This window comes from Salmo trutta, chromosome 9 (genome assembly GCF_901001165.1).
Source record: "Salmo trutta chromosome 9, fSalTru1.1, whole genome shotgun sequence".
NCBI classification, from domain to species: Eukaryota; Metazoa; Chordata; class Actinopteri; order Salmoniformes; family Salmonidae; genus Salmo; species Salmo trutta.
In genome coordinates this window covers 17859373-17884430 of record NC_042965.1, presented here as the reverse complement: position 1 = coordinate 17884430, position 25058 = coordinate 17859373, and the positions used below count along the sequence as shown (strand labels likewise).

General features: G+C 42.4%; 1 protein-coding gene across 1 annotated transcript; it reads left to right on the top strand.

Moving 5' to 3' along the window:
* The first annotated feature begins 1943 nt into the window (after positions 1-1943).
* Positions 1944-20188, top strand: LOC115200074 (dihydropyrimidinase-related protein 2). Its single transcript, XM_029762777.1, has 14 exons — positions 1944-2345; positions 8746-8834; positions 10423-10607; positions 11726-11890; positions 12070-12131; positions 12910-12990; positions 13281-13349; positions 13637-13757; positions 13986-14142; positions 14346-14487; positions 14737-14907; positions 15641-15820; positions 15955-16144; positions 17943-20188. Exons 1-14 carry the CDS (start codon positions 2304-2306, stop codon positions 18032-18034), a joined length of 1746 nt encoding a protein of 581 aa, XP_029618637.1. The 5' UTR covers positions 1944-2303; the 3' UTR covers positions 18035-20188.
* Positions 20189-25058: the final 4870 nt, after the last annotated feature.

Here is a 25058-nt window from a genome sequence, read left to right as displayed (position 1 = left end):
GTGAGCAGTAGAGGATTGATGCTTTGCTAATATGTGAGTTCCTTATAAATGCATGTCAACAGAAGAGGAAGGTAGGTGATAGATTAGTGTTAATGTGTCTTTTTGGTGGCTTTACATTGCTGACCTGGATGCATGAAAAGTACAAAGAATAGCAAGGACATGTGCAGAGGTCTCACATTATTCATTGGCTGATGTTATTGAACCTAGACAGCATGGACTGGGTAAATGTAACAGTGCCTTCTCTCCATATTTTCAAACAGTGATGCACAAAATCAATAATATGGGTCAAATGGGCCAGTAACCGAAAGGTTGTTAGATTGAATCCCGAGCTGACAAGGTAAAAATCTGTCATTCTGCCCCTGAATAAGGCAGTTAACCCACTGTTCCTAGGCCGTCATTGTAAATAACAATTTGTTCTTAACTGACTTGCCTAGTTATATAAAGGTTGAATAGAAATACATTTAAAAAATGGACCATTAAGCATTTATCTTAATATCTGTGAAAGGTTATAGATTGTTGCAAGGTATGCCGCCGTTTTGTCTGTCATGTAGGCATAAACAATGTCAATTTACCCCTTTTACCACGTTACAGAGCAGTTCATGTTGAGGTTTAGAGGAATTATTATGTAAATAGAAAAGTACTGGATTTGGATGCATCTGTCCTCTAAGCTTCAACATGAAATGTGACTAAATTAATGTTTACATTTCTTAGTGTTTTTTTTTTAAGTCTGTGTGTATGCCGGAACAATGTTTTGTAGAAAAGAGATCCCTCTTGGTTCATCTCATTCATGTTTCCATTGATTATTGTATACTCCATTAAAGGGACAAATACTAGTCATGGCTAGCTGGGATACAGTTTATGTCAAATTGAAGTCAAAAGTAGATTTTTAGCGTTTTAGCTAACCCTAACCTTTTCCTAACCATAACCTAAGTATCCTAACCTGCTACATGCATTATCCTAACCTGCTACTAAAAGTCAACTATGACATAAATTGTTAACCGGCACTATCTAGTCAAAACCACAAATCGTAAATCCATGGCAACAGAGGAGGGGTTTGGGGATTTCAGACATTTTGATTGGCTAACCGTAGGAGTTAGGTTAAAGTAGGTGTTATGTGTTGTGATTATTTTATCCCCACCCGATTAGACTACAATGGTGTGATTGTTATGATGATCTCTACCTTTTAACGGGGTAATTAGTTTAATCGGGTGTCTTTCCTGGGGTTTGAGACCAAGTTGTTTGGATTTGAAAATCCAACTGTTGTATTGGAAGGGGGCGCTCGGGGCTGTTTGTGCTTGTACATGTTGGTGTTTGAGTGAGAAAGACACAGAGAACCAATCAGTAAAAAAGCACATCCTCTTCATTATCGATGCATCGGGCCGACAACATCAAAATAGCCTTTCCAGACTGAAGTCAGGAGGACTTCGAGTTAGGTGTTAGGCACGCTAACTGGGCCTATACAAGTGAATGGCCTTCTTGTTTCATTTTATTTGTAAGAAATAATGAAATAGCTTTTTTTTTTATTAAGGAATTAAATCAACATGCACTTCACTTTCATATTGTTTAGTGAAAAATAACAGCATTTAATCCATAAGGCTTCCACACCCAATATGTCTTACTAAATAAGCACAACATTGGTTTCGATCAAAGGTGGTGTTAACTTTAAACCTGACAGTAGCTTGTCACAATAGAGTTGGTATAGGAACATCAGTGTGTGGGTCTTTTCCTCACTACATTAGTAACATAGTAACATTCATGTTGACCATGCACAACTTGATTATACAGGTTAGGGTTATTCGTAACACACAACCCTTTTGACTTTGTCCTTTCTGAATAAAGGAATTTGCATTGTTTCAGGCAAGTCAAATCAGCATCAGTGTTACTACTTCTCTCATGCTCCAGACTTGCTGGTATCAATCAGGTGAGCTGGAGAGCGAAGATGGGAGCAGGGTGGGGCGTTGCGCATGCACGGTGGCCATGGCCCTCACCACCGGTTATATTCTCTCTCCCTTTTGGTGACTGACTGGCTGTCTGGACAGGCTTGGCTCAGCATTGGAACGTGAGGAAAGACTGTCAGACCGTTTAGGTTCATTCAGAAAACCTCTTTGGACGTTGGAACGGATAGAGTTATTTCACGAATTTAGTCATTGGTTCTGTTGCAGGCGATAGCTGCAGATGCAATTTTGTCTGGGCGTGGACTGGTCTCAACACATCTGAGCATCCTTTCCTTTCATTGCTAGCGGTCTAGTTAACATAAGTGAGGTGACTACCATAATCGAGGAGGCTGACAACGCGCGGCTAAGATGTCCGGGTACCAGGGAAAGAAAAATATCCCACGCATTACAGTGAGTATTGTGTTTTAAATGCTTATACTTTTACAAAATGGTATGTAAAATCTAGACCGGCGATGCATGGCTGAACAAGCTAGCAGTGGGGATTACACAGTTAGCTTGCTAGCTACAGCCAGCATAGTCTGAGGAGGAGTGGGTCCATTTGTACAAATGCAATGTCACCACTTGCACTGCTATAATAAACAAAGGCACGGTAATTGGTCATAAGAAATTGAACGCATTGTAGCTCGCTCTTGTCATTGGAATACTCATTGGGACGCGCATTTTATTGTGTGCATCCTATTCTGCAGCCATTCCATATCCTACCATGTTAGACGATTTAGCCTAGCGGCGGTTTTAGGGAATGAAATAGACGATTGGGACATTTTGTACTTCTTCCTCCTTATATTCAGATGGATTATATTATACTTTTAATGCAGTATTGGTAATACTGTAGTTATAGACCTTGGGGATACCATCATATAAAATCAAATGTGAGGAAAATCTCAACAACAATAGCATTTTTTAGCTAGGCCTCATTATTTTCCAAATTGTTTGGAAATATATTAATTGAAATAATATGTATTTGTCACAACAATTCGTCCTATCAACCCTAGACAGCAAAGGGTTGATTTGCCATGATGACATTTGGGGATGGGGACAGTAATTGAAAGGGCAAAAAACATTTCTGTAAAGTAGGTCATTGGATGAAATCCATCCTTGCTTTTTGCTGTGATCGTGAAGGCCTAGCTTTTGACTATATGCCACAATATACAGTAGATACAGTAATGACATTTAGGCATTTAAGGGCTTGAATCAAATAACAAACCACACATTTGTGTGCGTTCCTCTCTAAAATATATGCATTATTGAAATAAAAATGTTCTTGATAGCTGTCCATTTTTTTTCTGCAAGGGCAGCATGGAGGGGTGTTATTTTCAGGCAGCTGTCTGATCTCCTTCACAACTGGAGGAGGCCTATCTAAACCCATGACATCTCAGGCATCGCATACAAACTGCTCAATTCCAGCAGCCTTCAGATGACAGTGTGGCTTTAAAAGGGGGCCCTGTTATTTGCATGAACTAGGCTACTCTCTCACCCCACCTAAGCAAAGAGATAAGTTATGGGATGCAGGTAATGTACATGGATTTGGCTGAGGAGGTATGCTGAGGAGTAGTTTTCTCCACTCTGCTGAAAAGTAATTATTATTTTTATTGTTTTTATATTTTTTTATCAGGGGGTGCTGCAGCACCCTCAGCATCCCTTCTTCCCACGGCTATGCCTAGACCTACTAAACATTTGACCTGTAGCCATAGAGATAGATGAGGAATGTAGTGCCCTAAAGCCAGTTTTAGCATTGGGTGCGTAACCTGATTAGGGAGTCCTCCCACAGAGCTCAGAATGAAAGAATCACATTTGATTACTATAATTCATATTAACAGAACACGCAAGTCGAGGATGCAATGATGTGCGGTCCTTCTTACCAAATTCTGATGCGCACATTGGAGATGCTAGAGAAACGGGCCACATTTACTTTTTCTCAGCCAACAACACGAGTAACGAACAGCAAAATCACTAGCCTTTGTCAATCTACTATCCCCAATAGTAGAAAAGTTGACCTATTCTATTGGTCAGCTTGTCGAGAAGGACAAGAGAATCTGTCTGACAGATTTTCAGTTCAAAGCCTCTGTATCTGCATGCTGTACACGTGTGATAAATGAGATACTTAACGAATATACTGTACACATGCGCCAATTTAATTCCTATTATGCTTATTAACCTATTGACCAATAAGCATGACCAGTCGAATGTATTTACATCAATGAATAGGTTAAAAAGCATTATTTCGAAACCCGTTTTTTTTCCTTCCCTCGGACAATCCGCGGACGCCAATTTTAGCGACTTTTCTCTTTTTTTTATCTTCCAAAAGCCGGCTATTATCGGCTAATAGAAACCCTGTGTTTTACCTAAATTAGCCACAAAATCCCTAGTTTGAAAGCAACTGTTTTCTGGAAGCTGTGCGGTGCCATTTACCCTAAATTTTCCCCTACATGGGCCAGCCCCCTAGCAATTTGAGTTCAACCAATGAGCTTCAGCCCCTCGCCATTTGAGTGACAGCTAGCCAGATGCACATCCTTCACACAGCAGAGACAGCAGTGACATAGTTCATATATCTGCACATATGTGACGTAGTACGCAATTTTCAGGGACCACTTTATGCTTGTGAGCGCTACTTTCAGAACTACTGGCTAAAATGTATACAAAAGTACCAGAGAATCTCTTTAAGGAAGGATCACATAATTCCATCCAAGTCACCAGAAGGGATCAGCCAATAAATGATGCTAGTGAGGAAACATTCCATAACTGCAGGCAGGGTGCAGTAAATTCCCAACCTTGGCTTCATACCTATTCAAACAACACACTCTAGGTGGCAGTGTGCACCCTTTCAGTTTGTTTGCCAACTCATTTATTTTAACTAGGAAAGTCAGTTAAGAACAAATTCTTATCTACAATGACGGCCTAGGCACAGTAGGTTAACTGCCTTGTTCAGGGGCAGAACGACAGATTTTTAACTTGTCAGCTTAGGGATTCGATCTAGCAACCTTTCTGTTACTGGCCCAACGCTCTAACCACTAAGCTACCTGCCGTCCCAAAACTCATAGAAGTAGCAGAATAAGAAAATTGACTACTTCAAAATGGAGATGGCTTTAATGGCTCTGCCCATGCTCTCACAGACACCATAATGGGACACATACAATGATGCGAAGTCTATGGCTGTAGCCTAAATAATTCCAGGAGAGTGTTTGGTACAGAATAATTTCCGTGTCACAAAGATTACTCATCCACAGAGCCCATCCAGCTCAGCATTTTACTGGGCTGGGCTCACTGTACATGAGGCAGGAGGATGCCTTTTTAACTGAGGATATGGATTTTCATTACCTAACTAGTCATAATGCATGTTTTAAATGCCATTCAGTGGAGTGGTTGCATTTCATTTCCCTCTCACTTCATCACTGTGTCAAGCATTTACACAGCATGGAGTTGCTCAGATTTTTCACAATTATACCCTGGGCCCAATTGTTAACACCATTACCATGACATAAATCAATTATATGCTTGCCCTTGAGGCTTTCAATCTCAGGGATGTTTATTTCTCTGAATAAATAGTTTACCTCCAGTGGTGCTTTTAGGTGGGACAGAGATTCATGAAGTCATTCTGTTTGTGAGGGGTTTATAAAAAGATGCTTCAGTTATCACCTGCCTCTGCAGTGGCAAGACATAGATTAAAACACAATACATCAGTGTTTTGCCTAGATCTCCTAAGACTATTAAAGATACAGGTATTACTATGGATGATGAACAGAGGAAGATAAGTAAGACAAGATCACTCATGGTTCTTCAAAGACATATAAAAGAGGATGTTGGAACCAGTGTGCTTTATTCTCTGCATTCAGGCCTGTTATTAAAAATATTCCAGTTTGAGTCCAGAAATGTAGCATAATCTGATGTCAATTGACCCACTTGACAATAGTCTGTAAGATCATGATGGAAGAATGCCATTTTGGATTGCCTTTAAGATTCTGAGGTTTGTCTAAAGGTTTGTCTCTGCGGCATTAGTGGTTGGCTATAGGTCACTGTCTGAAGGTGGAAGTGGTCAGGTCAGGGTGCTAGCTAGGGGATTCTAACATCCTACATCTTGTGGGCTGCTGTGCAGTCTGGAGAGAGCCTCTGTCAGCCTCATTACAGTAGCTACCCAGCCCACACTCACCGAGGAAGGCCTGATGAGAAGTAGGCCAGCCCGAGCGTACACTAGCATGCTCTCCTTAGATGGAAATGGAATTATTTGTCCTACTCTTAAAGGTGCATTGTGCAGAATTTGCTCCTCCATTTCCTTGTTGCTAAAATTGTAATATACTGAACAAAAATATAAACGCAACATGTAAAATGTTGGTCCCATGTTTCATGAGCTGAAATAAAATATCCCAGAAATGTTCCATAAGCACAAAATGCTTATTTCTTTCACATTTTGTGCACACATTTGTTTACATCCCTGTTAGTGAGCATTTCTCCTTTGCCAAGGTAATCCATCCATGTTACACATGTGTGGCATATCAAGAAGCTGATTAAACAGCATGATCATTACATAGGTGCACCTTGTGCTGGGGACAAAAAGTCCACTCTAAAATGTTCAGTTTTGTCACACAACACAATGCCACAAATGTCTCAAGTTTTGAGGAAGCGCGCAATTGGCATGCTGACTGCAGGAATGTCCACCAGAGCTGTTGCCAGATAATTGAATGTTCATTTCTCTACCGTAAGCCGCCTCCAACGTCGTTTTAGAGAATTTGGCTGTACTTCCAACTGGCCTCAACCACTGAACACGTGTAACCATGCCAGCCCAGGACCTCCACATCCGGCTTCTTCACCTGCATCTGAGACCAGCAACCCGGACAGCTGATGAAACTGTGGGTTTGCACAACTGCAGAATTTCTGCAAAAACTGTCAGAAACCGTCCCAGGGAAGCTCATTTGCGTGCTCGTCATTCTCATCAGGGTCCAGACCTGACTGCAGTTCGGCGTTGTAACCAACTTCAGTGGGCAAATGCGCACCTTCAATGGCCACTGGCACTCTAGAGAAGTGTGCTCTTCACGGATGGACCCCGGTTTCAACTGTACCAGGCAGATGGCAAACAGTGTATGGCGTTGTGTTGGCGAGCGGTTTGCTGTTCACAACGTTGACATCAGAATGCCCCATGGTGGCGGTGGGGTTATGGTATGGGCAGGCATAAGCTACGGACAATGAACACAATTGCATATTTATTGCAATTTGAATGCACAGAGAAACCATGACGAGATCCTGAGGCCCATTGTCATGCCATTCATCCGCCACCATTACTTCATGTTTTTAGCATGATAATGCACGGCCCCATGTCTGTACACAATTCCTGTAAGCTGAAAATGTCTCAGTTCTTCCATGGCCTGCATACTCACCAGACATGTCACCCATTGAGCATGTTTGGGATGCTCTGGATCGACATGTATGACAGTGTGTTCTAGTTCCCACCAATATTCAGCAACTTCGCACAGCCATTGAAGAGTGGGACAACATTCCACAGGCCACAATCAACAGCCTGCTCAACTCTATGCAAAGGAGATGTGTCACGCTGCATGAGGCAAATGGTGGTCACACCAGATACTGACTGGTTTTCTGATCCACACCCCTACCTTTAAAAAAAAAAAGTATCTGACCAACAGATGCATATCTGTATTCCCATTCATGTGATATCCATAGATTAGGGCCTAATGAATTTGTCAGTTCACTGATTTTACTTATGAACTGTAACTCAGTGAAATTGTTGCATGTTGCGTTTATATTTTTGTTCAGTGTAGTTCGCCTAATGTAGAGAATCATTGTACCATCTAAACTGCTGTGAAATATATTTTCAATAACCAAAAATATTGTATTTTCAGTTTGAAGCTGGTGTACAAAACCAAAAGTAAAAGATGAATTTGGTCAGGTCGCCCAAAAAGTTGCGTATTGCAGCTTAAGTGCATGCTCTTGGTCTTCCATTAACCCATGTTCTAGTCTACACAGCACTTTCCTCTGCATCTCAGACTGAACTAAGCTACCCCTCTGATTTGAGCTATTCTCCATGATCTGAGCTGTTTGTGATCGGGGTGGAGTATCTAATGACTTAATGTATAAAGCCTGATTCTATATGAAAGATATTGCCTAGGCTAGTAAAAATGTACAATCCGAGTGCTGTCTGAGTAGATTATGGATGTGGTATCTTTAATAAGGCTTTTCTGTGGGACATTAGCCTAATCTTTGCACTCACGTAATATGGAGACACGTTATGAGTATGTGTTGGAATTCCCCTGTTAACTGCATCACTGGTTTGACAGAGAAAGAAACAGCTCTGGTTGAGAATAGTTGCTTATGAAAACTTTGCAGAAAGAGACAAAGAAAGAAAGATGTGGCCATAAACCTGTCTCCTTTTGTTTGAAATTTTCCATGTAAACAAATCAAACTTACATTTTTGAATACCGTTGTGTTACTTTGTTTTTGACTTAGCTCTGCTTATGCATTGTTGTTTGGGGTTTCTTGGCAGACAAGACAATGACCATGTCTTGGCAAAGCCCTAGTGCTGTTCTATACAGGAATGAGAGGATTCTATCCTTGTGTGCAGCTTGTTCGTTAGCTACTCATGGAATGCCTCTGTGCTTCTATTCAGTGTGATTCTGTTAAAGCTCTCCTGGACAGATGGATGTGCCGGGGTTGAGTATTGGCTAGCTTACCTTTGAACAAATTTGCCATGAAATGTGGAATATGCTTTTTAATCAATGGGTTGTGGTGCTCACAGCTATAAACACAATCAAGTCAAATGTAAATGAAATTCTGTCTCTTCCCACAGAGTGATCGTCTCCTAATCAAAGGTGGGAAGATTGTGAATGATGACCAGTCTTTCCTTGCTGACATCTATATGGAGGATGGCGTCATCAAGTAAGTCCTATTAGTTAGAGTGCCATTGTCTTGCCTGCACCTTTGTTGGTTATATAAACTCAGCAAAAAAATAAATGTCCCTTTTTCAGGACCCTGTCTTTCAAACATAATTCGTAAAAATCCAAATAACTTCACATATCTTCATTGTAAAGGGTTTTAACACTGTTTCCCATGCTTGTTCAATGAACCATATACAATTAATGAACATGTACCTGTGGTACGGTCGTTAAGACACTAACAGCTTACAGACAGTAGGCAATTAAGGTCGAAGTTATAAGAACTTAGGACATTAAAGAGGCCTTTCTACTGACTCTGAAAAATACCAAAAGAAAGATGCACAGGGTCCCTGCTCATCTGCGTGAAAGCGCCTTAGGCCTGCTGCAAGGAGGCATGAGGACTGCAGATGTTGCCAGGGCAATAAATTGCAATGTCCATACTGTGAGATGCCTAAGACAGCGCTACAGGGAGACAGGACGGACAGCTGATCGTCCTCGCAGTGGCAGACCACGTGTAACAACACCTGCACAGGATCGGTACATCCGAATATCACACCTGCGGGACAGGTACAGGATGGCAACAACAACTGCCTGAGTTACACCAGGAACACACAATCCCTCCATCAGTGCTCATACTGTCCGCAATAGGCTGAGAGAGGCTGGACTGAGGGCTTGTAGGCCTGTTGTAAGGCAGGTCCTCACCAGACATTACCGGCAACAACGTTGCCTATGGGCACAAACCCACCATCTCTGGACCAGACAGGACTGGCAAAAAGGGCTCTTCACTGACGAGTCGCGGTTTTGTCTCACCAGGGGTGATGGTTCGAGTTTGCGTTTATCGCTGAAGGAATGAGCGTTACACCGAGGCCTGTACTCTGGAGCGGGATCGATTTGGAGGTGGAGGGTCTGTCATGGTCTGGGGCGGTGTGTCACAGCATCATCGGACTGAGCTTGTTGTAATTGCAGGCAATCTCAACGCTGTGCGTTACAGGGAAGACATCCTCCTCCCTCATGTGGTACCCTTCCTGCAGGCTCATCCTGACATGACCCTCCAGCGTGCGTGATTTCCTGCAAGACAGGAATGTCAGTGTTCTGCCATGGCCAGTGAAGATCCCGGATTTCAATCCCATTGAGCACGTCTGGGACCTGTTGGATCGGAGGGTGAGGGCTAGGGCCATTCCAACCCCGGAAATGTCCAGGAACTAGCAGGTGCCTTGGTGGAAGAGTGGGGTAACATCTCACAGCAAGAACTGGCAAATCGGGTGCAGTTCATGAGGAGGAGATGCACTGCAGTACTTAATGCATCTGGTGGCCACACCAGATACTGCTTGTTACTTTTGACCCCCCCTTTGTTCAGGGACACATTATTCCATTTCTGTTAGTCACATGTCTGTGGAACTTGTTCAGTTTATGTCTCAGTTGTTGAATCTTGTTATGTTCATACAAATATTTACACATGTTACGTTTGCTGAAAATAAACGCAGTTGACAGTGAGACGTTTCTTTTCTTGCTGAGTTTATATGACGAAAATCTGTATATTTTTTTGTAATACCCTTTGATCATTTCTCTCAATCCGTTTCTCCTTCTCTCAGGCAAATTGGAGAGAACCTGATTGTACCTGGTGGGGTGAAGATCATTGATGCCCATGGGCGCATGGTGATGCCCGGGGGCATAGATGTGCACACACGCTTCCAGATGCCAGACAGGGGCATGGTGTCAGCAGATGACTTCTACCAGGGCACCCGAGCTGCTCTGGCTGGGGGATCCACCATGATCAGTATGTACTAATGAAACGCTTCATCCCCACTGGCACACTTGACAGAAACCCATAATACATGTGATGTCTAGGTAGAATCTGACTTACTGATACTTGATACTGACATCCTAGATGTTAAATTGCTGATGTTGGTATGCAAAGTTCATTCCACTGTCAAATAATTGCAAATCACCCCTTGGTTGGCTGTTTGAACCATTAATCAGCCTGTTAATAGTGTTTAGCAAACTTTTGGAAATCGCTTTTGACCAAATACAATGTTATTTTACAGAAAACAACAGACTTTCAGCATGCTTATAGGGAAGGGCACTCAACATGCTCGAAACTGACATAAATGACTGATGATTGGCCGAAAGAAATTGATAATAATAAGATTGTGGGAGCTGTTTTGTTAGATTTCAGTGCAGCTTTTGATATCATTGATCTTAACCTATTGCTGACAAAACGTAGGTGTTCTGGATTTACATTCTCTGCCTTATCATGGATTGGGAGTTACCTATCTAATAGAACAGAGGGTTTTCTTTAATGGAAGCCTCTCTAACATGCTGACCAGACTGCCTGCGCATGTCCGTCCGTCATTGCGCGCATGTTGATTTGAGGAGAGATTGACTGCATCACTATTGGTCTTTGTGCGAGGTGTTGATGGGTTAAAGGTACAGAACTGTCTGTTCAAGCAGTTTGCACACATTTCGGACACTCATCAGTACAACACAAGACATGCAGCTAGAGGTTTCTTCACAGTCCCCTGGTCCAGAATAGAGGCTGGGAAATGCACAGTATTAAAAAGTCATGACTACATGGAACTCTCTGCCACCCCGCTAACAGTAAAATAGATAAAAGAACACCTTACGACAGGGACAATATTTTGTACTGTATTTTTAATTGTGTTATGTATTTTATTTGTTGTGCTTTGTTTCCTGTTTGGACCCCAGGAGGAGTAGCCACTGCCTTGGCAGCGGTCTAATTGGGGATCCTAATAAATTACTAAATAAAATACTAAATACCAGATGTCCATGTTGTCTCATGATTTTTAATATATCTGGCCTCTGTAAAATGTGATAATGTTACTGCTAGTGTGTTTTCAATGGTGTGTGTGTGTGTGTGTGTGTCTGTGTGTGTAGTTGATCATGTGGTTCCAGAACCTGGTGTGAGCCTGCTGGCAGCGTTCAACCAGTGGAGGGAATGGGCCGACAGCAAGTCCTGCTGTGACTACTCTCTGCATGTGGACATCACTAACTGGCACCAGGGCATGCAGGAGGAGATGGAGAGCCTGGTGAAGGACCACGGTACGCCACTAACACAATTACACAACCCATTCTCCCTACATTCACTCATGTCAGGGGATTGGGGCAGTTATTACTTCTACTAAGACTCTTTGTGGTTTATTTCCTTCCTGTGACTGTCCTTTCCTTTCCCTTTTCTAACCTTTTATTGCTACTATTGCTCATAAGTTTTCTATCTTTAGGTGTCAACTCTTTCCTGGTCTATTTGGCTTATAAGGATGTTTTCCAACTTTCCGACTCCCAGGTACGATTTGAAGCATTTCAGATTGGTATGATTTACTGGCGACGGATGGAGTCAACATTTCTGGAGGCTTGTGCCTTTTTAAAGTAATGATTGCATTGCACTTTGTGTAGCTAAATTGCATGACAGAATTATATTCTGTATTACATTTCTGATAAACTCTTTTGAAGGCTGAATCCTAACTATAGATTAGCAGGCGTAAAAAGTAGTTGTTGACGTAAAATGAGAGATTTGCACGAGTGTTCCAAGTTACGCCTGCTTGCTTGCTACGGCACGTCACTGCTCCAAAAAGTCAGAGATTATTGAAGACCTCTTCACCTCTTCTGGAAAGTCTACTGCTTTCTGAATGCTAGGTAAAGGATTGTCTGTCTGTGGGGTGAATGATCTCTCCCCATGTGCCTCATGTCTTTCTGTGAGAGCTTTGTTATGGGCCAGTATTGAGTTTTCCCACTCAGCACAGGCTGGTTAGTGTTTAGGACTGACACTGGGGATGACTCTTGCAACACGTGCTGAAAGATTGCCTGACCGTTTCCTGTGGCCTATTGCAGCTGTGAATCCCTAGTTGATTGCCGTGTGAGTTCCGAGTTGAACAAAGTGGTCCAAGCTAAAAGGAGAAGTGGAGTAAATGAACTAATCAGTGCATTTAGCGCTGTCCTTCTGATTCTGATTCTCACCCAACACGTGTTGCTCTGATAAAGAGATCTCCAGTCTTGTAAATGTCCTCATTGCTAAAGCCTCTGGTTCCCTGCCCTGTGTGTGACCGGCTGCTTTCCTCCTGTAGATGTACGAGGTGTTCGGTGTCATCAGAGACCTGGGTGCCATCGCTCAGGTGCACGCAGAGAACGGGGACATCATTGCCCAGGTAACAGAACCTCTAATAAACCCTATTACCTTGTCCCAGCTTGCCTTCTTCGCTGGCCAAGCGCAGGTAGCCTAAGGGTTAGAGCGTTGCACCTGTAGCTGAAAGGTTCGAATACCCGAGGTGAAAAATAGGATGATATACCACTGAGCAAAGCACTTATCCCTAGGTTGTTCTAGGGGTGCCGTACTACTATGGCTGACCCTGTAAAACAACACATTTCACAGTTTTGTTGTATGTGACAATAAATGATATATATATATTTTTAAAGCTGTTGTCTGATGTGTTTGCAGGAGCAGTGCAGGATCCTGGAGCTGGGCATCACTGGCCCTGAGGGTCACGTACTGAGCCGTCCGGAGGAGGTATGACCTCTGGCCAAGTCCTGCGCTCCTATCAGCCTTCTGCTTGTATTTGATGTGTGCCTTTTGGTTGCTTTACATGGACGTTAGGGAAGAGGCTGTATGATATTAACAGAATTCACTACAGATGTAAGGTAAATGAGAGAGTGAAGTGTCTGAGTGTTCTTTCTATGCTTGCTTCTTCCAGAATGCCTACAAGCATTAAAGCTAGTCTGTAACTCAACATGAAGGTCACTGAGTCTGGTCTGTTGGGACTGAAATCCCTCTCTCTGTGTCTGTCTGGTGTGTAGGTGGAGGCAGAGGCAGTCAACCGGTCAGTCACTGTGGCCAATCAGACCAACTGCCCCCTGTACATCACCAAGGTGATGAGCAAGAGTGCTGCTGACGTCATCGCCCTGGCCAGGAAAAAGGGTACTAAAAAAAAGGAGAAAGAAGTGTGGTGATGGACTACTGCAAAAAGCTTTTGTATTGATTGCTCTCTGTGGTTATAGATACACTAAATGTCAAATCCCACATAAATTATTCCACTTGTAAATCAGTCCTGTCTTGGAGACAGGGCACGAGCACTCTGAGGTGTATAGAACACTGACTCCCTGCCATGCTGACCTTGTGTTTTGCTGTGTTTCTGTGGTACTCTAGGCGCCGTGGTGTATGGAGAGCCCATCTCTGCCAGCCTGGGCACGGACGGCACCCACTACTGGAGTAAGAACTGGGCCAAGGCAGCTGCCTTCATCACCTCTCCACCCCTCAGCCCTGACCCCACCACCCCCGACTATCTCAACTCACTGCTCTCCTGGTAGGTGCATCATTTACACTATGTACCTCTACTCAACACAGAGCTATGCAGTAATCATGTGTTACTTACACACATCTTCCACCAGAGGGCGGTATGTCATCCTAGCCTCCTGGAAAGTCATATCACTCAAGACAAAAACATCAAACATAAGACCTGTCAGTAGTCTCTCTCCCTCTTCCCCTCCATCCTTTGTTCCTTTCCAGTGGTGACCTGCAGGTGACTGGTAGTGCTCATTGCACATTCCACACCTCCCAGCGTGCCGTGGGTAAAGACAACTTCACCCTCATCCCAGAGGGCACCAACGGCACTGAGGAGAGACTCTCCCTCGTCTGGGACAAGTGTGTGGTGAGGCACACTACTGACTTTTCTGCCGGGTTTCCTACAATCAAACATGCCCCAATCACACATGCTTCTTTTAAATGTATCCTGTTATTGTAAATAGACACCGATATTGTGGTATTAACAATCAATCTACTTTCCCTGTTTGTGCCACAGTTATTCATATCATCAAGCGGTTGTCTCAGTTGGTCGTGAATGTTTGCAGCTGTTTTGTTAGAAAGGAAGTGACAGCGCCTTGTCTTCCGATTCCCTTAGGTGACTGGAAAAATGGACGAGAACCAGTTTGTGGCTGTGACCAGCACCAACGCAGCTAAGATCTTCAACCTGTACCCCCGTAAGGGGCGCGTCGCAGTGGGCTCTGACGCCGACCTGGTCCTCTGGGACCCAGACGTCAGCAGGATCATCTCTGCCAAGAGCCACAACGTGGTAAGAGCCTGGCCAACCCACACTGTATTTATACATGGTATTTATACATGGTTTTAGTCGCACCTACTACCTACTGTATGTAGGACTCATTTTCATATGAAACATTGAAGCTCTTTTACCAACAAAGCTTTGATACAACCTAACAAGTAAAAATCTACTCACCTGAAATGACTTGTCATAGAACACCTCATGCAGACTGTTTGGTAGCCTAGCTGTTAGAGCGTTTGAATCCTCGAGCCGACAAGGTGAAATATCTGTTGATGTGCCCTTGAGCAATGCACTTAACTATCATTTGGTCCGGGGCTCTGTACTGCTATGTCTGACCCTGTAAAACGTCACATTTCAATGCACCTATCTGCTGTGAAAAACGATTTGTATTTTTTTTGTATCTTTTTTTACTGAGTCATCACTACTCTTCATTTAGAGGAGCTAGCTGGCTACATTAGCACTAGTTTCCCATTAAGATGTCAGCTGAATGTCAGTGACTCACTGTGTAACAGTGAGTCAGTCTCTCTCTGGACGTCTGTGTTGATGTGATTGATGGCCATCACCATGCTGGCACAAGTCATTGAAAGACTAAAGCCCAGACGGAAGTTCATATTTGGCCGCAACGTGTTTAAATGTGTTGTTGTGTGCATGTGAAAGCAGTCTTGGTGTTGTCTTTCTATGTTATTTGCCCTCTTGTACAGTGTCAGTCTATTTGTCACTGCTCATCAGAGCTGTTCTTCTGCAGGCTGTGGACTATAATATCTTTGAGGGCATTGAGGTGCGTGGAGCTCCCCTGGTGGTGATCAGCCAGGGCAAAATCGTGTTGGAAGAGGGCGACCTCCATACCACTGAGGGATGTGGGCGCTATGTGAGCCGCAAGCCCTTCCCTGACCATGTCTACAAGAGAATAAAGGCTCGCAGCAGGGTGAGTCTATAGTGCTGTGAAATTGACACAGAATAGATTGTTGATTGTTTATGACCATTCCCACTGACAGTGATGATCGCAGAACTAGAACAGACAAACTGATGCTGTCATCTTGTCTGTTTGTCTCCTCCAAGCTGACGGAGCTAAGGGGGGTCCCCAGGGGTCTCTATGACGGGCCGGTGTGTGAGAATGTGACCCCTAAGGTCATGACTCCGGTCACCTCGGTGAAGACCTCTCCAGCCAAGCTGCAGCAGCAGCAGCAACAGCATCAGCAGGGTCCTCAGCCAGTCCGCAACCTGCACCAGTCTGGCTTCAGCCTGTCTGGTGAGTACAGCTCAAAATGTCTCTCACAGCTCTTACATGGAACATCAGTAGGAATAGCATAATACTAAGACATGTATAGTCGTGGCCAAACGTTTTGAGAATGACACAAATATTAATTTTCACAAAGTTTGCTGCTTCAGTGTCCTTAGATATTTTTGTCAGATGTTACTATGGAATACTGAAGTATAATTACAACCTTTTCATAAGTGTCAAAGGCTTTTATTGACAATTACATGAAGTTGATGCAAAGAGTCAATATTTGCAGTGTTGACCCTTCTTTTTCAAGACCTTTGCAATCAGCCCTGGCATGCTGTCAATTAACTTCTAGGCCACATCCTGACTGATGGCAGCCCATTCTTGCATAATCAATGCTTGGAGTTTGTCAGAATTTGTGGGTTTTTGTTTGTCCACCCGCCTCTTGAGGTTTGACCACAAGTTCTCAATGGGATTAAGGTCTGGGGAGTTTCCTGGCCATGGACCCAAAATATCGATGTTTTGTTCCCCGAGCCACTTAGTTATCACTTTGCCTTATGGCAAGGTCCTCCATCATGCTGGAAAAGGCATTGTTCGTCACCAAACTGTTCCTGGATGGTTGGGAGAAGTTGCTCTCGGAGGATGTGTTGGTACCATTCTTTATTCATGGCTGTGTTCTTAGGCAAAATTGTGAGTGAGCCCACTCCCTTGGCTGAGAAGCAACCCCACACATGAATGGTCTCAGGATGCTTTACCGTTGGCATGACACAGGACTGATGGTAGCGCTCACCTTGTCTTCTCCAGACAAGCTTTTTTCCGGATGCCCCAAAAAATCAGAGAAAATGACTTTACCCCAGTCCTCAGCAGTCCAATCCCTGCACCTTTTGCAGAATATCAGTCGGTCCCTGATGTTTTTCCTGAAGAGAAGTGGCTTCTTTGCTGCCCTTCTTGACACCAGGCCATCCTCCAAAAGTCTTCACCTCACTGTACGTGCAGATGCACTCACACCTGCCTGCTGCCATTCCTGAGCAAGCTCTGTACTGGTGGTGCCCCGATCTCGCAGCTGAATCAACTTTAGGAGACGGTCCTGGCACTTACTGGACTTTCTTGGGGGCCCTGAAGCCTTCTTCACAACATTTGAACCGCTCTCCTTGAAGTTCTTGATTATCCGATAAATGGTTGATTTAGGTGCAATCTTACTGGCAGCAATATCCTTGCCTGTGAAGCCCTTTTTGTGCAAAGCAATGATGACGGCACGTGTTTCCTTGCAGGTAACCATGGTTGACAGAGGAAGAACAATAATTCCAAGCACCACCCTCCTTTTGAAGCTTCCAATCTCTTATTCAAACTTAATCAGCATGACAGAGTGATCTCCAGCCTTGTCCTCCTCAACACTCACACCTGTGTTAATGAGAGAATCACTGACATGATGTCAGCTGGTCCTTTTGTGGCAGGGTTGAAATGGGCTGAAATGCAGTGGAAATGTTTTTTTTTGTGAATCAGTTAATTTGCATTGCAAAGAGGGACTTTGCAATTAATTGCAATTCATCTGATCACTCTTCATAACATTCTGGAGTATATGCAAATTGCCATCATACAAACTGAGGCAGCAGACTGAAAATTAATATTTGTGTCTTTCTCAAAACTTTTGGCCACAACTGTAGGCACTCCAGTATTATCATTTGGTCTGCAATTTTACAATATATTTAATCTGTTACAAATAAACAACTTATCATGTTGTTTTTTTGTCAGGGAAATCAGAGCGATGTCTCATTCAAATCCCCTTTAAGATTAGACTTTTTCTCTCTCTATCTCTCATGCCCAGGTGCACAAGTTGATGATAATATTCCTCGCCGCAACACCCAGCGCATCGCGGCGCCCCCTGGTGGGAGGTCGAACATCACCAGCCTGGGTTAAGCTCTCCTGTCAGCTGAGCCAGAGAGGAGATGAGCGGGAGAATCCACCCCAACTCCCAGACAAACCATCCCAACCAACGGAGGGCACTTCCTCTAATGTGATCCTTCTCCCTGACTCAACTGCACCCTGGTCAAAAACACTTCATCTTCATCCATATTTAACAACTCTGTCACCTCATTCAAAGAAAAAAAGAGAGCACTCAATGTTTTGTTTTGTATGACCTATATGCCATCTTCATTTTTATTTATTTTTAAAAGGAAGAGTCAAGTGAATTTAGACAGCGCTTGATGTTTTACTGTTTTGTGACATATATTTATATCCAATTAAAGTTTGGGCTTTGTTTACATTTTGGCTTTTAATTGTACAAGAGGAACTGTGGATTGCAGTCGTGGCATTTGATGTATCTGCTATTTAATGGGCCTTGACACGCATTGTTTCCACGAAGTGATAAATGTCGTTATGAACTGCGGAGACGCTGAATTAAATCATTGTCAAAAACGCGTGGCGTTTTTTATTAAAATACGTCTTTATTGTTTTCCTTCCATCCTGTAAGTGAATGGAATGGTTTCTTGCATTTGGCATATTTTTGAGGCTTTAGAGTAGTGTTGTTTAAGTAACTGAGAATACCGTTTAACCTCTCTGTCAGTTTGCAGTATTTGAATGACTTTAAACAGCTGTGAGTTCTAGGTATTATCCTCCCAGTCTTTCTGGCCAGCATTACCACAGAAGTTTCAGCTGAACAAATTTACTTTAATCTTCCTTTCTCATTGCTGCACTTTTTGTATTGTTGTAATATTTTTGTTGTTAATATTCTACATTTTCAATCGTGTCTAGAGCTAAAACACTACTGTAATCTCTGAAATATTGACTATTAGATCTTAGCTTGTTTGCTGATGGAATGCACAGAAGTCAAAGGTGAAAGTATTGTAGGGTTAAACCATTCATCTCCTCACTCAGAACACCTTTGACACAAAGCATGCACAATACATGACAGCAGGGAGAACCTTCGGCAAAAAAAACCAGACGAGAGACATTTTGCCTCTTATTTCATCCTTTTTCTTCTCTTCTCTAGCTGTCCAAAGTTAAAGCTCGCCAAGACACCAGGCTTCCTATAATCACACTGCTGTTTATTTCTAATGACACTGACAGCCATGCTGGATAGAAGGTTGCCCCGAACAACCTCTCTGGTGCTATTTGATCAATGCTGTGTATGTGCAGATTGTGGTGCCTACTTTTTCCACTCAACCACACAAATTCAAGCTTTGTGAAAACCACTTTATGGGGGAAGCGGGGTTAGCTCTTACCATTCCTCCATCATGGTCTCATACGTCACAGGTCTTCATTTTCTATCTGCTAAAGTGCAAAAGGTGAATCTGTGAAAATGTTGATTTGTATTAGATGTTTGTTTTAGTTATTTTTCAGAATGTTTGTTCAATATCACTTGCCTGCCTATTCTGTAAAGTATTGATTGATTGCACACTATATGAACCATGTATTTATGAAAAATATATCTTAAGCACTGTCAGTGACAAAGCTAGTACAAGTGGTGCTTTGAGATCCAGTGAAAAAAGCTATGAAATCCATTATTTACAGTGTGCCGATTATGTGGTTTGACTCCTGTCCTTATTGTTGGAGACATTAGAATAGCATCTCCTTGTAGCTCTGTGAGTGTTGACGATGGGAGCCACTTTTAACAGGTGCTCCATCATCACTCTCGTTACCCTCTTACCTATTCACATTAGACCCCACTGTTAGTGCCACTCATCAGGGTATGGGCAATGCTAGTTAACTACTCACTAAGCACTCACTGTGTGAAAGGTACAGTAGGGACCTTTTACAGTAGGCTCCTTATCTGATCAGTTTTCTGTATAGCATTGTATTCTTTCCTCCTCCTTGCCTTGTTTAGGTATAGGTCATTATGCCAAGCTTGTATGTGATGTAAGTGAATTGCAGATGGAGAGGTTTCCTATAGTGTTTGTTTTTATTTCTGAAGTTTAGCACGGTCATTGCCCTCCCTCCCCTACCATCTAGTGATAAACTGTTGACCATGTATGTTTTGTAGGCTACTGGGATTTTGGGGTACTTATTCCTGACGGCATTGAATCCCATCGGTGTTGACGTAAATGGTTTTAAACATAAAAAAATTCAACAAAATGATGTGTCTCTAACAGTTATTGTGCTAGCAGATACTGGTTTAGTTTTGGTGGTCATAAAATAGAGGCGCAGCTTTGGTTTTAGAAGTGGGGGGGCATAAACATATATATTAGTCAAAAGTTTGGACACACCTACTCATTCCAAGGTTTTTCTTTATTTTTCCTATTTTCTACATTGTAGAATAATAGTGAAGACATCAAAACTATGAAATAACACGTGGAATCATGTAGTTACCATAAAAGTGTTAAACAAATCAAGATATATTTTAGATTCTTCAAAGTACCCACCCTTAGCCTTGATGACAGGTTTGCACACTTGGCATTCTCTCAACCAGCTTCATGAGGTAGTCACCTGGAATGAATTTCAATTAACAGTGTGCCTTGTTAATGAGTTTGAGCCAATCAATTGTGTTGTGACAAGGTAGGGGTGGTATACAGAAGATAGCCCTAAGTCCATATTATGGAAAGAAAGGCTCAAATAAGCAAAGAGAAATGACAGTCCATCATTAATTTAAAACATGAAGGTCAGTCAATCCGGAAAATTTCAAGAACTTTGAAAGTTTCTTCAAGTGCAGTCGCAAAAATCATGAAGCGCTATGATGAAACTTGGACTCATCAGACCAAAGTACAGATTTAGGTATCTCCCCTGACATGGGCATGTTTTCAATACAGACTCCTTTTGTCTAACAGTATTCCATATAAGGCATCCAAACCTTATGAAAGTTGCACAGTATACCCTTAATCTTAAAACAAATCTAGTGATGCTGTACATAACTTGACATTTCTTCCATACATTGTGGCAGGATAACCATCCTTCCAATTACTGACAATGTATTTATTAGCCACTGTAAATGCTAGGTTAGACAGTTTCTTCTGATAACAGTGTCCAGTATCAACAATTCCAAGCAAACAGGGAGAAGGGAGAATCTGTAGACATGCTGAGATAAAAGAGCATACTCTTTGACAAAATTCAGCCAGCCTTCACAAGACCACAACATGTGCAAAAATGTCCCCTTTTGTGCTTTTTACCTACAGCAGAATAATACAATTTCTGAGTGTATGATATTCAGTTTCCCTGGCATATAGTATGTTCTATGGATGTTCTTAAACTGCAGTAATTTATGTCTGAGATTCTATGAACATGACTGTGCATTCTAACATATCTGTATCATTCATCATCATCAATAGCGTCTCCCGGGTCTTCCTCACATTTATGTAAAACATGTTTTGTGTCATCAGGAAAAGCCTATCAACCCTTGATACAGTTTGGAAATCAACTTTGGAGGTTTGTCAGACTGCCTTAGCATCTGGCTTGTCCAGTGTTTGCTGGACAGAGAGAATAAAGTGTTGTGTCTGCAAAAATAGGCATGACAAAGAATTACCTTGGTGTACATTTATACATTATATTATCCAAGAATATAATAAATGGTTCAATAATTGAAATGATTATTCTCAGATCTCAGACTGTAACTTTAAGCTTAAGCTGCTGTCATGTAGCTACTGTAGTTCTACCCATCAATTCAAGATGGAACTTTGTATCATTAACTGAATATACTGCAAAATTCACCTGAGCTCCATAGACTGGTCTTCCCTGGCTGTCTGACCCTGCTGGGAATTGTCCCACTCCTTAAAGGTAGAATATAAAAATAGCTCAAGAGAAGTTGCAAGACTCCAGCTTTGCTCTCTTCAAACTGCGTCTATCATATTGGCTGATATAGCCCTGTAATACAATGTAAGGGCCATGTGAGAATCTCTTGTAATTTAACTTATTTCCTAGTTATTTTTGCGCATTTGATATTGCCTATAGGGCGCAAAATTGCTGGGACCATGGCTGGCAAGTAAGCTGCGTCAGATATGCCTAAAATAACATTGCGGGACTGTGGTTGGTTCTGGGACCAGTTCTTGCGGTAGCGGTTGGGAGTGGGACAGAAAGCCAGTGGGTGGTTTCATCATTTGATTCAGGTCTAGTTGATTGAGGCAAAAATAATAGCTAATGAAAGCCAACTTTTGGTCAGTTCTCTCTCTAACGGTACATCAACTGGCGAAAGCTTGCCAAGTTAATTTACTTCTGAAACCAGACAAAACAAAGGCTACAAAACATTTCCATACCAACAACTGCTGTTAGATAGTAATAATAGCCACCTCATATCACTATCTGACAGATAGCTAGAGGCTAGAGCTAACCTGGCTGTGGTAGCTACTCACTAGCGTAGCTTATTCATTCACCTCAGTCGAGAGGGGATGAAACATTAGCTAACGTTACATTTCAGTTACAATACTAGCTCAGCACTGCAAATAAACACTAGTTTAGTTCTTTTTCTGTTAAGTCAGTCAACTAAAGAGTAGCCAGTTTCTGTTCTGCTACCTTTTACAACTTGGTGAAAGAGCACTACACGTACACACTAAACCATGCTCAACTCTCCCATGCTGGTCCAGCCAGCCTTCCAGAAGCTTTGCCTTCACACAGCTTGTCAGCCCGCTCTGTGGGGTCCGAGCGGTCCTAAATCCAATCGGATAAACACTCCAAACATCCTACCTGACTGCTCGGAGGCGTCCGCATGGTCCTATAGCAAATCGTTGCCGCATTTTGTATCACATTCCAATGATAAAACTGAGGAGGACAAAAATGCACTTTCAGAATGTGGGGAGGACATCCCCAGTGAAAGCTGCGCCTCTGTTGCGCCCCTGATAAAACCGGTATGTATGTATATGAATATGAGAGGATAAATAAACACATTTATTATATAAATATTGCAATAAATAATGCCAAGAATCTCATGTTCCCATTGTCATGACTACTATTTCAATTGTATTTTTAGCGTTACAAATAATCCTGTAATTATAAATCACTGTTCTCAATCTAAAGGCGAATAGTCAATGTTGTTCATTGTAGTAGTTTGCTGTTCTTTAGATTTGTCTTGAATTATTTTGATTAATCATGAGCTTTAATTATATTTATTTGCTAATAACATCTTTGAGATGCTAGTTTCAGAAATTATGGAGAAAAAATGGAAGTGTAGGCTACAGGAAAGCACACTAGGTGGAGACAGTCCGCTTTGTGTGGTCAGCCTCAGAATAGCCTCTCTACAAGCTCATCGCTGCTTCGAGTACCCTGTACTACTATGGCTAACCCTGTAAAAAAAAGACATTTCACTGCACCTATCCGGTGAAGGGGGCAACTTTGGTTTTTGAATCAGGGGGGGCATATTTATTATTTTTGTCGGATAAACACTCCAAACAGCCAACCCGACCACTCGGAGGCGTCTGCATGGTCCTGAAGCACACCGTTGCCTCTTTTTGTATCACATTCCAATTATAAAACTGGGGGGGAGAAAAATGCAATTTCAGAATGTGGGGCTAAAACAACATGGGCTATTTACTCCACCAGCAGTTTCATGATTATCCACAACCATGCAGTTGTCTAATTACGACTGAATCTAGTTATGTGAGGGCACACTAATTGATAGTGTAGTGGAGAAGGGCGAGCATCAGGTCGATCAATCCACCCCCACAGACGAGAGCTTCTGAAAACAGACACTGTGGAAGAACTTCAATGGAATAAAGCTCCAGGGGAATCCTATATGTGCACATGTAGTCATCATCAGTGAGAACTGCAAACTATTGACCAGCATGTTCTCTCACACACACATTTCTCATTCATTGCACATGCAGTGCCCATATGAAGAAAGACTACACCGTTTACTATATAATACTACAGAATTGTATAGTAGACTAGTATACTGTAGAATACTATGCTACCCGCTGTAGCAACCCCAGATCATGTGTAGTACTTACTATAGAATGTTGTAGTATACTGTAAAATACTAAATACTTCCATATTATCCCCCCCAAAACTGTTATAAATACTTCAGTAATGTCTGCAAAATACACTTCATTTTTATATATGAATACTACAGTATTTAATTTGCATATACCCCCCACCAATGTTCCAGTTTGTGTCACCCATAAGTGAGAAACCTACATGCCAAGTATAGACCATATACACTACATGACCAAAAGTATGTGGACATCTGCTCATTGAACATCTTGTTCCAAAATCATGGGCGTCAATATGGAGTTCATCCCCATTTGCTGCTCTAACAGCCTCCACTCTTCTGGGAAGGTTTTCCACTAGATGTTGGAACATTGCTGCAGGGACTTCCTTCCATTCAGCCACAAGAGCATTAGTGAGGTCAGGCACTGATGTTGGGCAATTAGGCCTGGTTCACAGTCGGTGTTCCACTTCATCCTAAAAATGTTTGATGGGTTGAGGTCAGGGCTCTGTGCAGGCCAGTCAAGTTATTCCACACCAATCTCGACAAACCATTTTTGTATGGTCCTCGGTTTGTGCATGGGAGCATTGTCATGCTGAAACAGGAAAGGGCCTTCCCCAAACTGTTGCCACAAAGTTGGAAGCACAGAATCGTCTAGAATGTCATTGCATGCTGTAGAGTTTAGATTTGCCTTCACTGGAACTAAGGAGCCTTGAAAATCAGCCCCAGAACATAATTCCTCCTCCACCAAACATAAATTTGACGAACTGACTTGTTGGAAAGGTGAAAGTTTAGATTTGAAAGTAACTGAACTCTTCAGTAAGGCCATGCTACTACCAATGTTTGTCTATGGAGATTGCATGGTTGTGTGCTCGATTTTATACACCTGTCAGCAACGCGTGTGGCTAAAATAGCCAGATCCTCTAATTGGAATGGGTGTCCACATACTTTTGTGTATTGTGTTCCCTACAGATTATAGAAACGCTGAACTATTTATTCAGCAGTGGTGGAAAAAGTACTCATTGTGATACTTTAGCAAAAGTAAAGATACCTTAATAGAAAATGACTCAAGTGAAAGTCACCCAGTAAAATACTACT

Coding starts and splice junctions, on each gene's coding strand:
- LOC115200074 (XM_029762777.1), top strand. CDS start 2,304: ATGTCCGGGTACCAGGGAAAGAAAAATATCCCACGCATTACA. Junction 2,346..8,745: donor AAAATATCCCACGCATTACA/GTGAGTATTGTG, acceptor CTCTTCCCACAG/AGTGATCGTCTCCTAATCAA. Junction 15,821..15,954: donor GAATAAAGGCTCGCAGCAGG/GTGAGTCTATAG, acceptor GTCTCCTCCAAG/CTGACGGAGCTAAGGGGGGT.